This window comes from Gymnoscopelus microlampas (genome assembly GCF_963454915.1).
Source record: "Gymnoscopelus microlampas genome assembly, chromosome: 19".
NCBI lineage: Eukaryota > Metazoa > Chordata > Actinopteri > Myctophiformes > Myctophidae > Gymnoscopelus > Gymnoscopelus microlampas.
In genome coordinates, this window is record NC_139956.1 from 14763475 (window position 1) to 14776929 (window position 13455).

Genomic DNA, 13455 nt, shown 5'->3' on the forward strand with positions numbered 1-13455 from the left:
TTTGAACATGAACATTTACATAATGAATCTGATTTTGTCAAGCATACAGAATCTCAATCTATGATCACAAGCCTGAACACTGTTTTGCAAAACATTCCCAATTATCTGTCTGCCTCAGTCAGATCACTTCATTGTATTCCCTTACTCCCATATGCCGGTTGTGCGGTATCTCACTGTATAGACACTCGAGGGAGGAGAAATGGGGAAAATACACAGACGTAACTTTTTACACAGAGGATTTGACTGTGTAGGCAGGGATGAAAGGAGCTGAGAGAAGCAGCCATGTTGTACAGTACTATCTTCAAAGTTTCTCTCTGACCAGAGGGCCTTCTATAATAATGTTCCCTTCTCTTGTTCTCTCACACCGTCCTCCCTGCAAACTATTCTCCACTTTTTTATTTTGTTTCCCCCCCCCACTGGCTCTCTCTGTCTCTTTTCCTGTATTCTCATTGTTTCTTTACTTTCATCCATAACATGGCTGGTTTTCAGAGATTTGGTTGCCTCCGTTTTAACTCTTGGAAAGTCAAAGTGAAAGTTACTTTTTATCTATGTTTTTGGGTTGTTTATTCAAGTGTTTTTTTTGGGTTGCGAGTAAAGTGAAGTATTCCTTTTTAATGTTATTCGAGTTTTTGTTATTATAGTTTCTAAATGTGTGTGTGTGTGTGTGTGTGTGTGTGTGTGTGTGTGTGTGTGTGTGTGTGTGTGTGTGTGTGTGTGTGTGTGTGTGTGTGTGTGTGTGTGTGTGTGTGTGTGTGTGTGTGTGTGTGTGTGTGTGTGTGTGTGTGCGCGCGCCCCTGCCAGGTGGACTATCGTACAGAGGATGGTACTGCCAACGCAGGCTCTGACTACGAGTTTGCAGAGGGAACTCTCCTCTTCAAGCCTGGCGAGAGCCTTAAAGGTAAACAACAACAGAACAATAATTCATTTTGAAAGTAATTTGATAATTAAGAACTAAACATGTGAACACTCTTCACGCTTGATTATTAATCTGTTTCAAGGCCTGGAAGAGGTGCTAAATTGAAGGTATTTTTTCCCTAACCCTATTTTTATCGCCTTTGTTTTTGTAACAGCTCCTATAGTATAGCTAAATGCAATTAACTACTACAGTAACATACTACTCCCTGTTTAAACGTTACCATTGGTAAGGTTAAAACGTTTTTTTTTTAGCTTTAGTCTTCCCAAATATTCCTCAAATATATGATATTTCAAAACTCAATCTGAATTACCAATCCCAGTAGTCAAGATTTGCTTGAATGTTCTGCTTGTAGTAAGTCAATCACAAAATGGTGAGTTGAGATTCCACTTCTCAGCCAACAGTGGGGGGGGGGGGGGATTCCTATAGGTACTCCACTAGGGGGAATTCCTTTGGCCTCGTGCCCCCCAAATTCAAAACCCTCAAGGATGCTTTTTATTATGCAGCTACTGTACCACTCGGTGGAATGCTCTGCCAGCAGAACTTAAATCCTTGAATTCCCTACTCTATTCGAAAGTTGATCTTAACCCATTAAGACCGGGAACGCATCTGTGTGTCATTTTTAGATTCCTTTGGCTATTCAAAAATAACAGATATACAAGCTCATAGCGCGGCACCGAGTGCCGCGCTATGAACTTGTAGATCTGCTATTTTTGAAAAATCCTTTTTAACTCAAATATTTGCTTCTGGGGATTCTAATATCTTCTAAATCCTAACAGTTTTATTTTTGCTTTTGTTTACTTATGTCGCTATAATATCAGTGGTTCTCAAACTTTTCCATGTCAAGGACCCCCAAAATGATATGTGTTTGGCTGCGGACTCCCATCTCAAAATAAGTTGTTCCATGTTCACTTTAGAAAATATATATTCAAAGATTTGCACACATTTTCACGATTTTTCAAAAATAGCAGATCTACAAGCTCGTAGCCGAGCTATGAGCTTGTATATCTGCTATTTTTAAATAGCCAAAGAAATGATGATCTTAATGGGTTAAATCATGGCTTCACTTACATACAGTACCAATTGGACCTATAGCTCAAGTTTCTCCCCGGCTGGCCTTTCCCCATGGTTGTAGACGGCTCACTCTGTGAGCCTTTAAAGGGCCTTCTTGTGAGTGGTTGTCTCCTCGTGTCTGCATCCCTGGCCTCCCATCTACTGTTCACTTTGTTAGAATTGTGTTAACCGTTTAGATTCTCTTTTTTGGTTTGTCTGTTGTTTGGGTGTTAATGGTTTTAAATGGACCACAATGGAAACAAGCTTTGGCTTTTTTATGATATGGTCCCTGTTGGTGCTTTTAGGGTGCACTATTTGGTTTTAAATTGATGCCAATAAAATACTCTCAATCTATCTAGTAAGCGTAATGGACAAGTGTAAGAATTAAATTGAGCAATTAATGGATCCCATCAAAAACATTGTGCATGGTTGGACTCAAGGAAAGTTATGAACAGAGTGCAGAAAATCACATCGCAACACCTAAAAACCCTCCTCTCTCTCTCTCTCTCTCCAGAGATCACGGTTGGAGTGATTGACGACGACATCTTTGAGGAGGACGAGTATTTCTACGTCCACCTCAGTAACCCGCGCGTGGTTGGCTACCCTGAGCCCCCTCTGGAGTCTAGCACCGCCCCCAAAGCGGTGCTGGGCGACGCCCATACCGCCACCGTGACCATCTATGACGATGACCATGCAGGTAATGGGACAATGACAATGGGGACATTTTTGAAAAATTGTCAAATAATGAAACAGGGCTTGAGTGGAGCATGACACCATGTCCATACTCACTCTGCATCTCATTGGTGGGCTATGGACAGTTCAGAAACCTGCCTACCAATGACATCATCGATGGGGATTTCAAGCTAATAGAAAGAAACTACAGCCTTTCTCTTCCTGAAAAATGTTCATAATGTATTACAAAAAAAATAATCTTATTTGAAATGACCAAACCTGCCTATCGATGATGGTAGGCATGATTCTGAACTGTCCACAGCCCTCGTTTGAGACACAGAGAAAGTAGATAGAAATTGTGCCATCTTATAATGAACTTTAGAAAGGACCAGTTATATGAAGATACTGTAGGTTGAAAATGAAGTTCTCCTTCAAGACCATTACATTACATTACATTACATTACAGTCATTTAGCAGACGCTTTTATCCAAAGCAACTTACAATAAGTGCATTCAACATAGGTAGGGATGAAACTACTAACCACCAGAAGTCTTAAGTGCATTTCCTGCAAAAACAAGCAACCAAGAGTATACCTAGCGCTAAGGTAAAAGTGCTATATATCAGCTACCTACTTTCTTAAACAGATGAGACAAAATAGCAAAATCAAATGAGCACGAGCTAATACAAAAAGTGTATCGACTAAACAAGATCCAATAAAACAGTACAACAGTAAAACAAGAGTTCGTACAACTAGTCGTACAACTAGTTAACAACAAGTAACTAGTAGTATAAAGACCACCACATGAGAGTACATACATGTACACGTCTTTGGTGACATCCTAAGACAGAGAGGGAGCCTGAGCGAGGGAGTGTGAGTGTTTACCTACAGCCTGTGGTCACTTATCTATAGTGAGTAGGTGGTACAGTAATGTAACACACTGTAATTGTCGCTCTCATCCTCTCAAGGTATATTTAGCTTGACATTCAGTGAGTGAGTGAGTGAGTGACCGTGGGTGTTCATCAACCTAATCTGTCACCCCCTCTGTCTGTCTACCTGTCTGTCTGTCTGTCTGTCTGTCTGTCTGTCTGTCTGTCTGTCTGTCTACCTGTCTGTCTGTCTGTCTGTCTGTCTGTCTGTCTGTCTGTCTGTCTGTCTGTCTGTCTGTCTGTCTGTCTGTCTGTCTGTCTGTCTGTCACCCCCTCTGCCTGTCTGTCTGTCACCCCCTCTGTCACCCCCTCTGTCTGTCTGTCTGTCTGTCTGTCTGTCTGTCTGTCTGTCTGCCCGAATATCTCTTTATTTCTTTCATACTTTCTTTCTTACTTACTTCCTCTCTCTCTCTCTCTCTCTCTCTCTCTCTCTCTCTCTCTCTCTCTCTCTCTCTCTCTCTCTCTCTCTCTCTCTCTCTCTCTCTCTATCTCCCCCTCCCTCTCTCTCTAGGTATCTTTACCTTCGAGTCCGACAGTGAGCGGGTGAGCGAGAGCGTGGGAGTGATGGAGGTCAAGGTTCAGAGGACGTCGGGGGCGCGTGGCCTGGTGGCCGTGCCCTACCGCACCGTGGACGGCACGGCCAGAGCCGGCGAGGATTTTGAGCTGGTCGCCGGGAAGCTGGAGTTCCAGAACGACGAGACCATGTGAGTAAACAACAGCAACAGCTGGATCAATACGTGGCTTTAGACTGTCCAGTGTCTCCACAGCTCTCTGTTAACTACCAGAGGGCATTAAAGCCTGAGTTATACTTTGTTTTGGTCACATTCCTGATACAATATTCCAATATTTGATTAATTGAAGTCAATAGGAGGCCAAGGCAAAACTATATCAAAACAATTTACAGTATAAACTCCAAAACAACTCTCAGTGTAATCCAGTGGGGACTACTACTGTCCTGCTTATAAGCGAATGTTTTAAATATATTTTTGTGCTTGTTAAGATTGGCCTCCTATTTACTTCAATTCATCAAATTGATAGAAGAAAAAGCATTTTGTGGGTGAACTATTCCTATAATTGGCAAAGAAAAGGGGAAAAAACAAGGCACTCTTGTGGAAAAGTCTTTATTAAAATGGCTACTGCATGGCAAGAATTGTTTAATCAGTTAGTGGTTTAGTCACCCCGATGAAGGCTGTGTGCCTTAAAGCGTAGATGCATAATACGTTTTGTTCTTGCCATGCAGTAGCCAATTCAATTAAATCCCCCGCCCCCCCCCCCCCCCCCTTTTAGCCATTTAACTTTGTCGCCCTTGTACCAAAGAGCACTTTGTTTTTGGATTCGTACTCTTTGCCAAAGCGACACTGTCCCTTCTTCTGTTTTTTCTGAGTTATACATATTTGTGCTGCATGGGTATTGGGTATCATGCAACAGGGAAAAAACTGATATACAAGCTCATGTTGTGAGCTTTTACATCTGCATCCAGATGCATTAGCAAATGTATGTTGCAATCCAATCGGACGCTCATTGTGAATGCTATCCAGGCCGCATGGTCGTGTTAAGTGCAGACAGCATCAGCAACCCCTGTGTCCATTAACAATATAGACAGACCTGCCAACCTTCTCCACCTTGCACGCCTGACTTGCATAGCGCGGGTGAAGAATGAGATCCGACGCAGGCGGAGAGTACGTGATGAGAACGCATATCGTCTCCGTCGGGTGGAAACCTCACATGTCCGAAACTTTTCAGGATTCTAATTCAAAAACATAAAAAGTAGCAGATCTGCGAGCTCGAAACGCGTCGCTTCGCACCACGTTTCGAGCTCACGGATCTGCTGCTTTTTATACTTTTGTGTGACGCTGTATGATCAAGTAGGACGTTACGTTATGAAAAAACACCAAAAGTTAGGATATGGAGATAAGAGGTTTCTGACTGACAGCGACGATAAACAGTACATGCTTGGAGTTAATGCAAAGTGTGTGATGGCATCGCTCAATAACGGTACGCCCTGGCCACATGCAGATTGCATGTTGTTATTGTATGCCGGCTCCATTATGTTAAATGGAGCCAAAATGATACATCGTCCCCTTGAAGTATCCTGCACAGCGAGATAATGTATCGAACGTTTCACCCTTCTCGTTCGGTATGAGGTGTTTTTGGATATACGAGCGTTGTTGTCTGCATAAGTGGCAATGCTAATGTGTTGGACGCCACATGACTTCGAGACATTAATTACATGTACTTACTGTGCTGTGCTGTATGTTGTGCAACCTGCTGGAAAGATGCTACGTTGAGTGCTTTTTATTCCAACGGAAATGCCTTGTCCTTCACTGTGTTTGTGGAGTAATTTGTTGTTCAGCAATTACGGAAAATTTAAAAAATAAGCAATATTTTTGAAAGGGGGACGTTGAGATGCCCTTTGCGTGGCATTTTGTGTTCCTTGTTGTTTTGTTGTTGACAGTTTAGTATATTGAAGTCCACACTCGTAATTTCATGAAAAGACTTGCTTTCATCATTATCTTAAAACTGCAGTCAAGTGAGTCACAGTATGGCCGATGGTGTTTAGCCGTGTGTTCTGTTGTTGCATCTATGGTAGCTGTAGCTGGGAGTCTGATATGGCTGGACTATTTCAATTAATTCCCACCTTTGGCTGTTTATAAAAAGCACTATTTTTCAATAGCTTGTCGACAAATGCAATGGATTTCCTTTCAGGACAGCCGGCGGCAGTTTTGTTCTCGGATGACATACAGTATAGACTTTTATTGTTATATTTTTTGGGAAATGGCAAGATAACCACTTAAACCCTACTTTGTTGAACGCCGTCCCCCAGGGGTCTGTACTTGGCCCCCTCCTTTTTTCACCCTCTATACCAAATCTCTTTTTGTATATCGGCTATTTTCGTTTGATCAGAACTACAGCTCTTAACCAGCTAAAGAATTGTTGCTTAACCACCCACATGGTTGAGCGGAGTCCCTCAGGGAGCTATATGTTTTCTGTTATTGTGGGGAAAGCTTTTGCTGAAAATAACCGATCGACAAGCTCACATTGCGACGCAACGCATCGCGTTGTTAGCTTGTCGATCTGCTATTTTCAGCAAAAGCTTTCGCCACAATACGGATGTTGGGGTTTAAGTGATTGTTCATCAGCCGCAAGGTTACTCATTCACAGTATCCATTATCCATGGCAGTTTGACAAAGTCCTTGCAGTACTTGGCCAAAAAAAGCACTATTTTCAATAGTTTGTCGGTAATGGATTCACCAAGTCTGTGTGTATAAATGGGGGGGGGGATTCATAATAACCTTGGGTGTGATTTTAACTTGCCATTTAAAACTTGTTGATATGTTATGTGTGAATGGAGCTTGTTGTCCTCTGACAACCAAACAGAGGACAAAGTGGTACGTGTTCGATGTTCCCCACAAACTAACAAACAAAAATACACTTTTATTTCAATATGAAAGTACATTCTGTTCTCTGTTCACTGATAGACTTTTTAGCACAGTCATGTTATCTATGTTCAGAGAAGTTCAATTGCTTTGTTCACGCCTTTTGGTGCTTGGAATCATTTCCAACCTGATCTTCTGTTTGCACACACGCACGCACGCACGCACGCACGCACGCACGCACGCACGCACGCACGCACGCACGCACGCACACACACACACACACACACACACACACACACACACACACACTCTCTCTCAGGTGTGTGTATATAGCAGCAAATATATAGCATAACCGTTTTGTGTGTAAGTGAGAGATATCATTTAGCAACAGATATCAGACATGTACGTCTTTTGTAGAGAGAAAGAGTTGAGCCAGCACAGCTGGAGTTTATTCAAGGTCATATGTGCATATCGTCTTTGTCGGGTTACTTTTCAGGATTCAAATATCAAAAAATAGCAAAAGTAGCTGATCCACAAGCTCAAAATGTGTCGCTTCGCTCCGCGTTTCGAACTTGCAGATCTGCTACTTTTGATTCTTTAGTGTGGCGCTGTAGTATGATCAAGTAAGGCGTTAATTTACGAAAAAAAACACAAAAAGTTAGAATATGGAGATAGGAGGTTTCTGTTACCTGCGTGTAACAGCCCATGTTGTCAAGAGTGACATGACAAAAGGGCTCATTGCTTGTTCAGCAGCCTGGTGGTTGACAGGTAGAAGCTGCTCCATAGTCTGGTGGAACGGCTTTTGTTAATACTGTACATAGTAGGTATCGCTTGCTTCGCCGTGGCAGCAGCATGAAGAGGCTGTGGCTGTCCTGGATATGTTTTTTTTTATTTCATCCTACTATATAATTATGTGCGAAATCTCTGTGTGTGCGTGTGTCTGTAGTTAACATACAGTATCTGGAGAACCACCCGACCGAATGGCTTCAAACTCACACCTAGTACAAAGAAATTGAAAAAGAAACAGCCATAAATAATTTCTAGGTGTTATAAGTTAACAGATGTATGTAGCACATGGGGGAGAGAGAGCAGGAAATAGTGTAAATTGTTGCAGTTTTCAAATCCAAAGTGGCTGCTGGCAAATACATAATTTGACACATTTTCCAAAAACGTTCTGAATAATATAAAATAGTTAGAAATCGATCTACAGGCCGCATTTAAATTAACATTAAATTCAATCGATCCCCGGCGCATCATTAGTGCATTTAATACTTGGATTGCTAGCCGACCAGATTGCATGTGATCACCCAAGATGCATTTCACTGCCAGGTGTGAATAGGGGGTGAAACATTTCTCTGTTAGCAGAATGTGTGTGTGTGTGTGTGTGTGTGTGTGTGTGTGTGTGTGTGTGTGTGTGTGTGTGTGTGTGTGTGTGTGTGTGTGTGTGTGTGTGTGTGTGTGTGTGTGTGTGTGTGTGTGTGTGTGTGTGTGTGTGCGTGCGCTCGTGTGTTTATTATTAACACAAGGCCTCGGTTGACAGTGCAATGCAATCTCTAAGTTTGAGCAGCATTAACTACTTGATTTAAGGTTAGCGAGGGGAGAAAAAAAGCTTCTTCAAGCTTGATGCTTCCACTGCAGTGAAGCTCTTGTGTTCCATGCACTTTACGATATTGTATGATTTTTATAGACACAGCATGTGTTAATTTTTTATTACAGAGTCAGTGATCTAACTGTATTCTGTTTCTTTCATCCCCTCCAATGCCCTTGCTTCTCTCAATTATTTTCTTTATTTCTTCTTCTCTCTCTCTCTCTCTCTCTCTCTCTCTCTCTCTCTCTCTCTCTCTCTCTCTCTCTCTCTCTCTTCTATCATCCTCTTGTCAGTTCAGCTCCAATGCCCTTCGGACGTAAACCGAAAATTTTCTCTCTTTCATCCACCTATTCCGCGCTCTCTCCCCCATCCCTCCATCATTCCCTCCCTCCTCTGTCTTTTGATTCCTTACTCTTTTCCTAGAAAGAGAGAGAGAGGGAGAGAGAGATAGATATGGAGGGAATATTGAGAGAGGATATTACAAGCTAGTGAAGTGGACGAGAATGATAGATTAATACAGAGCTGTTTAATAGTCTGTGAAAAGAGAAAGAGATGGAGAAAGAGAGAGGGGGAGGGGGAGGGAGGAAGAGAGAGAGAGAGAGAGAGAGAGAGAGAGGGAGAGAGGTGTAGATGCTGACTTATGAGTTAAGGTTATGATCCAGTTAAATTGCCTTGGCAAAAAGTCAGATGGACAGAGATGGATGGATGGATGGATAGAGGAAAGAACAGAGAGAGAGAGAGAGAGTGGAGAGAAGATAGGAGCAAACGAGGTCAGGACATTTTGGAAAAGAGTGAAATGTTTACTGTGTAATGAAATGCCCAAAATAAGGACACCAGGGTTTATGGGGTTAAAGGTACTTTGATACTTTGTCGAATTTTCTACTGAAAAAAAGTGTCAACCTAACTCATCTTGACATCTTTAGCGTTTCAAAATGTCCCATTGTAAACGTTCGGGCCGCTACGCGGCCCGAACGTCTAGCGTGACGCGTCGTTCACTTTGCAGTGCCACCTTACAGGCACCTCACAGTGTGAGAGAGAGTTTTGTGCTCTCCTAAATCCACGGCAGGCTTTGAAAGTACCCACTTCAGAAAGAGGTGACGTGCATCACCTCTCCAATGAGCAAAACCCACTTTGTGATTACTCAGACCTGGTATGGCAGACCTGTGGGGAGTGTGCAGTGGTGTACAATGTGAAAAGATAGTTGAAATCGCAGGAGATGAAGTTAGCAGTTTATTTGTGTAAAGGGTCGTCGGCGTGGGTTGTGTTGAGGATGGAAGCCGTCGAACTGGTGCATCCTACCTATTTATAGGTAGGATGTGATGTCATGCTGTCCTGAGATTACGTCACACTGGCGTGTTTCATCGTGATGTCACGACCGTGATGTCATATGACGTCACACTGGCTACATACAACGTTACAGACAACCGACATGGCGCAGGATTCAAATTGTATATATATACTAGAAGTTCGGGCCGCTACGCGGCCCGAACGTCTAGCGTGACGCGTCGTTCACTTTGCAGTGCCACCTTACAGGCACCTCACAGTGTGAGAGAGAGTTTTGTGCTCTCCTAAATCCACGGCAGGCTTTGAAAGTACCCACTTCAGAAAGAGGTGACGTGCATCACCTCTCCAATGACCAAAACCCACTATGGAAGCCGTCGAACTGGTGCGATCTGACGGCATCCTAGAATTTATAGGTAGGATGTGATGTCATGCAGTGATGTTGCTAGGTTTTCAATGTAATGGGTCCTGGGATGCAAGGGTGGTCTTTTAGATGGGTCCCAGGGACATTTTATGGGTCCCCAATTACACGTCCCCCCCCCTATCGTTTTCTTTGATCTCCAATCTCCATATCTTCTATGCGTGTGTGACTGTGTACATTATATCCTGATGCAGTGGATCTCAACCTTTTCAGGCAGCGACCCCCCAAAATAATCATATTTTAACTGGGGACCCCCCACCCTGAGGAATTAGGAGTTGAGGCACTTAATTTAGTTTGATTCAGTTCCACAGATACATATTGTGAAAATAGCAGATCTAGATCAGTGCGACCCGTTCCTGCTTTTCAAGACCGATACCGATATATATACATATATTAAAAAATCATAAATATATTTTTTCAAATGTATATGATTCTGTAGTATTAGCACACCTTATGGTAAGAAATACTAGTAGTGGGCAACAGGTGGATTTAACATACCTTTGACCAATAGAATACATTTAATCATAGAACCTTTTAATCATTATTATTATTTTATTTTGTATTATTTATAAATGTAGAATTTATTTTTACTATTTATTGTGTAGACTGAAAACACTGGCTTACAGTGGAAGTATTGGCAAATAAAGAAATAGGAATTCAAGAAATAATGAAGACAAATACTGACAATGCCTATGAACATTGGCTTGCAGTTATTGCACATAGTCAACATGCAATAATACTATTAGGCTTGTCATTGAGAAAGGAAAATAAAGTTGTCTTTTTGAGGAGAAGTGGAACCTTATAAGTCACTTTAAGTTTAGCATGAGGGAGAGGGTCTACCCTCTTCAGGGAATTAATTGTTATGATATCTCTAAGCTACAGAAAACATCCAGTTGCCTATTAAACATACACAAGACACAGACGATAGACAACCGGTTACTTACAGCTGCCATTAATTAGTGCTTTTGTTTGCCTTTGTGGTCAAATCAGGGTCAAATGCATAGGATCAACGAGCCATCGTTAACCTGCTAATGTTACACAGCTGATTGGCAACATGCATTAATCCACCACATACATCACTCTGATCTCCAAGCAAGTGGGAGAACACTCTAAAATCGGGGATTTTACTTTGGCTGGTCAATTTAAGATGACAACAGCAACAGAGATTAGTAGTAGACCTGTATGTATGATGATCAGTTATTATTCCAGACAGTGGTCTATCCAAGACGTTTTAACACGTTTAAGAGCAGGTCCTCATGCCGTCTCTCTCTCTCTCTCTGTGTGAGTAGCGTAGACTAACAGCGAGGGGCTGTGCTGCTGCTTCTGCCACACAACGCCGTTTAACCGAGTTATACTTCTCCAGTACAACGGTGTCTAACCGGAGAGTTATACTTCTCCACCAACGGTGCCTAACCGAGAGAGTCCATGTAGATCACAGCTGACAAATATTATATATTATCGGAGCTAATCGGAGCTGCGTCCCATGGACGCACTAGAGTTGTCATGAATGCGTCCTTTCGCAATATGGTGCGTCAGCGACGCAGGACGCAGGCCTACGAGCATCTCTGTCATGTGATGTCATGCTGTCGTGAGATTACGTCACACTGGCGTTGTCATCGTGATGTCAGATTACGTCACACCGTCACACTGGCGTCGCATACGGACAACCGACATGGCGCAGGATTCAAATTGTATATATAGATAGATAGATAGAAGATAGATAGAGCGCTCTGCCTGCCTCCTCTGTATCTGTGGTCCTTCAACACCACCAGTATGCTGAGGCACTGGTGTGAGACAAGTCCAGATGTGCCATGGCATTTTGTGACAGCCACGCATTATTATTGCAATGAATAAATACAGCCACACAGTTATGAATAATTATAATCTCTTTTATTTGCTGTATGTAGTAAACTATATACCCTACAATATCCAATATAGCTTGACATCAGGGATCTCCATATATGGGCATAAAAGGAACAAGGACTGACAGATACAGAGATCTCCATATATGGGCATAAAAGGGACAAGGACTGACAGATACAGAGGTCTCCATATGGGCATTAAAGGGACAAGGACTGACAGATACAGAGGTCTCCATATACAGTATGGGCATTAAAGGGACAAGGACTGACAGATACAGAGGTCTCCATATGCGACGTAGGTGTGAGGGCCCGTAACGGCCTGAACCTATTAAAATTGCCTTATGGATTGCCGGTGGGTGGATGGTGGAAGAATGTAACATACCCATGGAGAGTTGGAGACCATTTGAAGCTAGATTTGAATGCTGTGTAGTGGCCGCGGTGGCAGCGGTGGCCTAGTGGTTAGAGGGGCGGCCTTGATACCGGAAGGTCCCTAGTTCGATTCCCCAATTCATCACATCGATCATGAATCACCGCTGAATAGCCCTTGAGCAAGGCTTCCATGCAGGGTCCGGCTGGAAACAAGCTTCGTGCTTAGTCCGACACCCTGGGTAAACAACAAACTTTGCTTTGCTTTGCTTTGCTTTGCTTTGCTTTGCTTTGCTTTGCCTGAAAATCTAGTTAATTATAACCACTTTCATTCTGCCGTCCCTATTTTGGGCATTTTAAATGTATTGATTTATTTTTTTTATCACAGATTTCCAAAGATAGACAATCTACAAGCTCAGCTTGTAGAGCTTGTAGGTCTGCTATTTTAATACAGGTGTGCTTTGATATTGTTGACTTAATTGACAATCAATTGGTGTTCCTCGAGAACAAAAGGGTTGGAAAACCAACTGCTCTGTATTATACGGTATCTGGAGAAGGTAACAGGCTGAGCTTGACAGAGCAAATTGGGGATAGGTGCAGAGAGAGAAAGGAAGAGATTAGAGAGAGGAGAGGGAGAGAGAGATAGAGGGAGAGAGAGAGAGCGAGAGAGCTGAGAGTGAGCATGAATTAAAGAGGAGCATGTTGTTAAAACTCCATCCGGTGTGAATGAAAAATCTAAAAATACACTTAAGAGACACTGTAAATGGGGGGCACGAGAGTGGGAGAGAGAGAGAGAGAGAGGGGGGCGGTGAAGCGAGGGGGCGTACGGTACAATGCCAACTTGCCAAGGTCATCGGAGAGAAGAAATTTAATGAGAGGCAGAAGAAAGTGAGGAGAGAGGGAACGGACGGCGAGAGAGCGACAAAACGAATGTGAGGGGATTAGAGGACCGTTGTGAGACAGACACAAAAATATGTATGAAGAAAGTATTTTTT

General features: G+C 42.7%; 1 protein-coding gene across 1 annotated transcript in view; it reads left to right on the top strand.

The window, feature by feature from the left end:
* The window catches only part of slc8a4b (solute carrier family 8 member 4b), a 184288-nt gene that overhangs the window by 102510 nt on the left and 68323 nt on the right, over positions 1-13455 (top strand). Inside the window, exons 10-12 of the mRNA XM_084042666.1 lie at positions 802-898; positions 2481-2663; positions 4077-4269. Of these exons, the coding sequence (XP_083898792.1) occupies positions 802-898; positions 2481-2663; positions 4077-4269 (473 nt within the window). The remainder of the gene's footprint in view (positions 1-801; positions 899-2480; positions 2664-4076; positions 4270-13455) is intronic.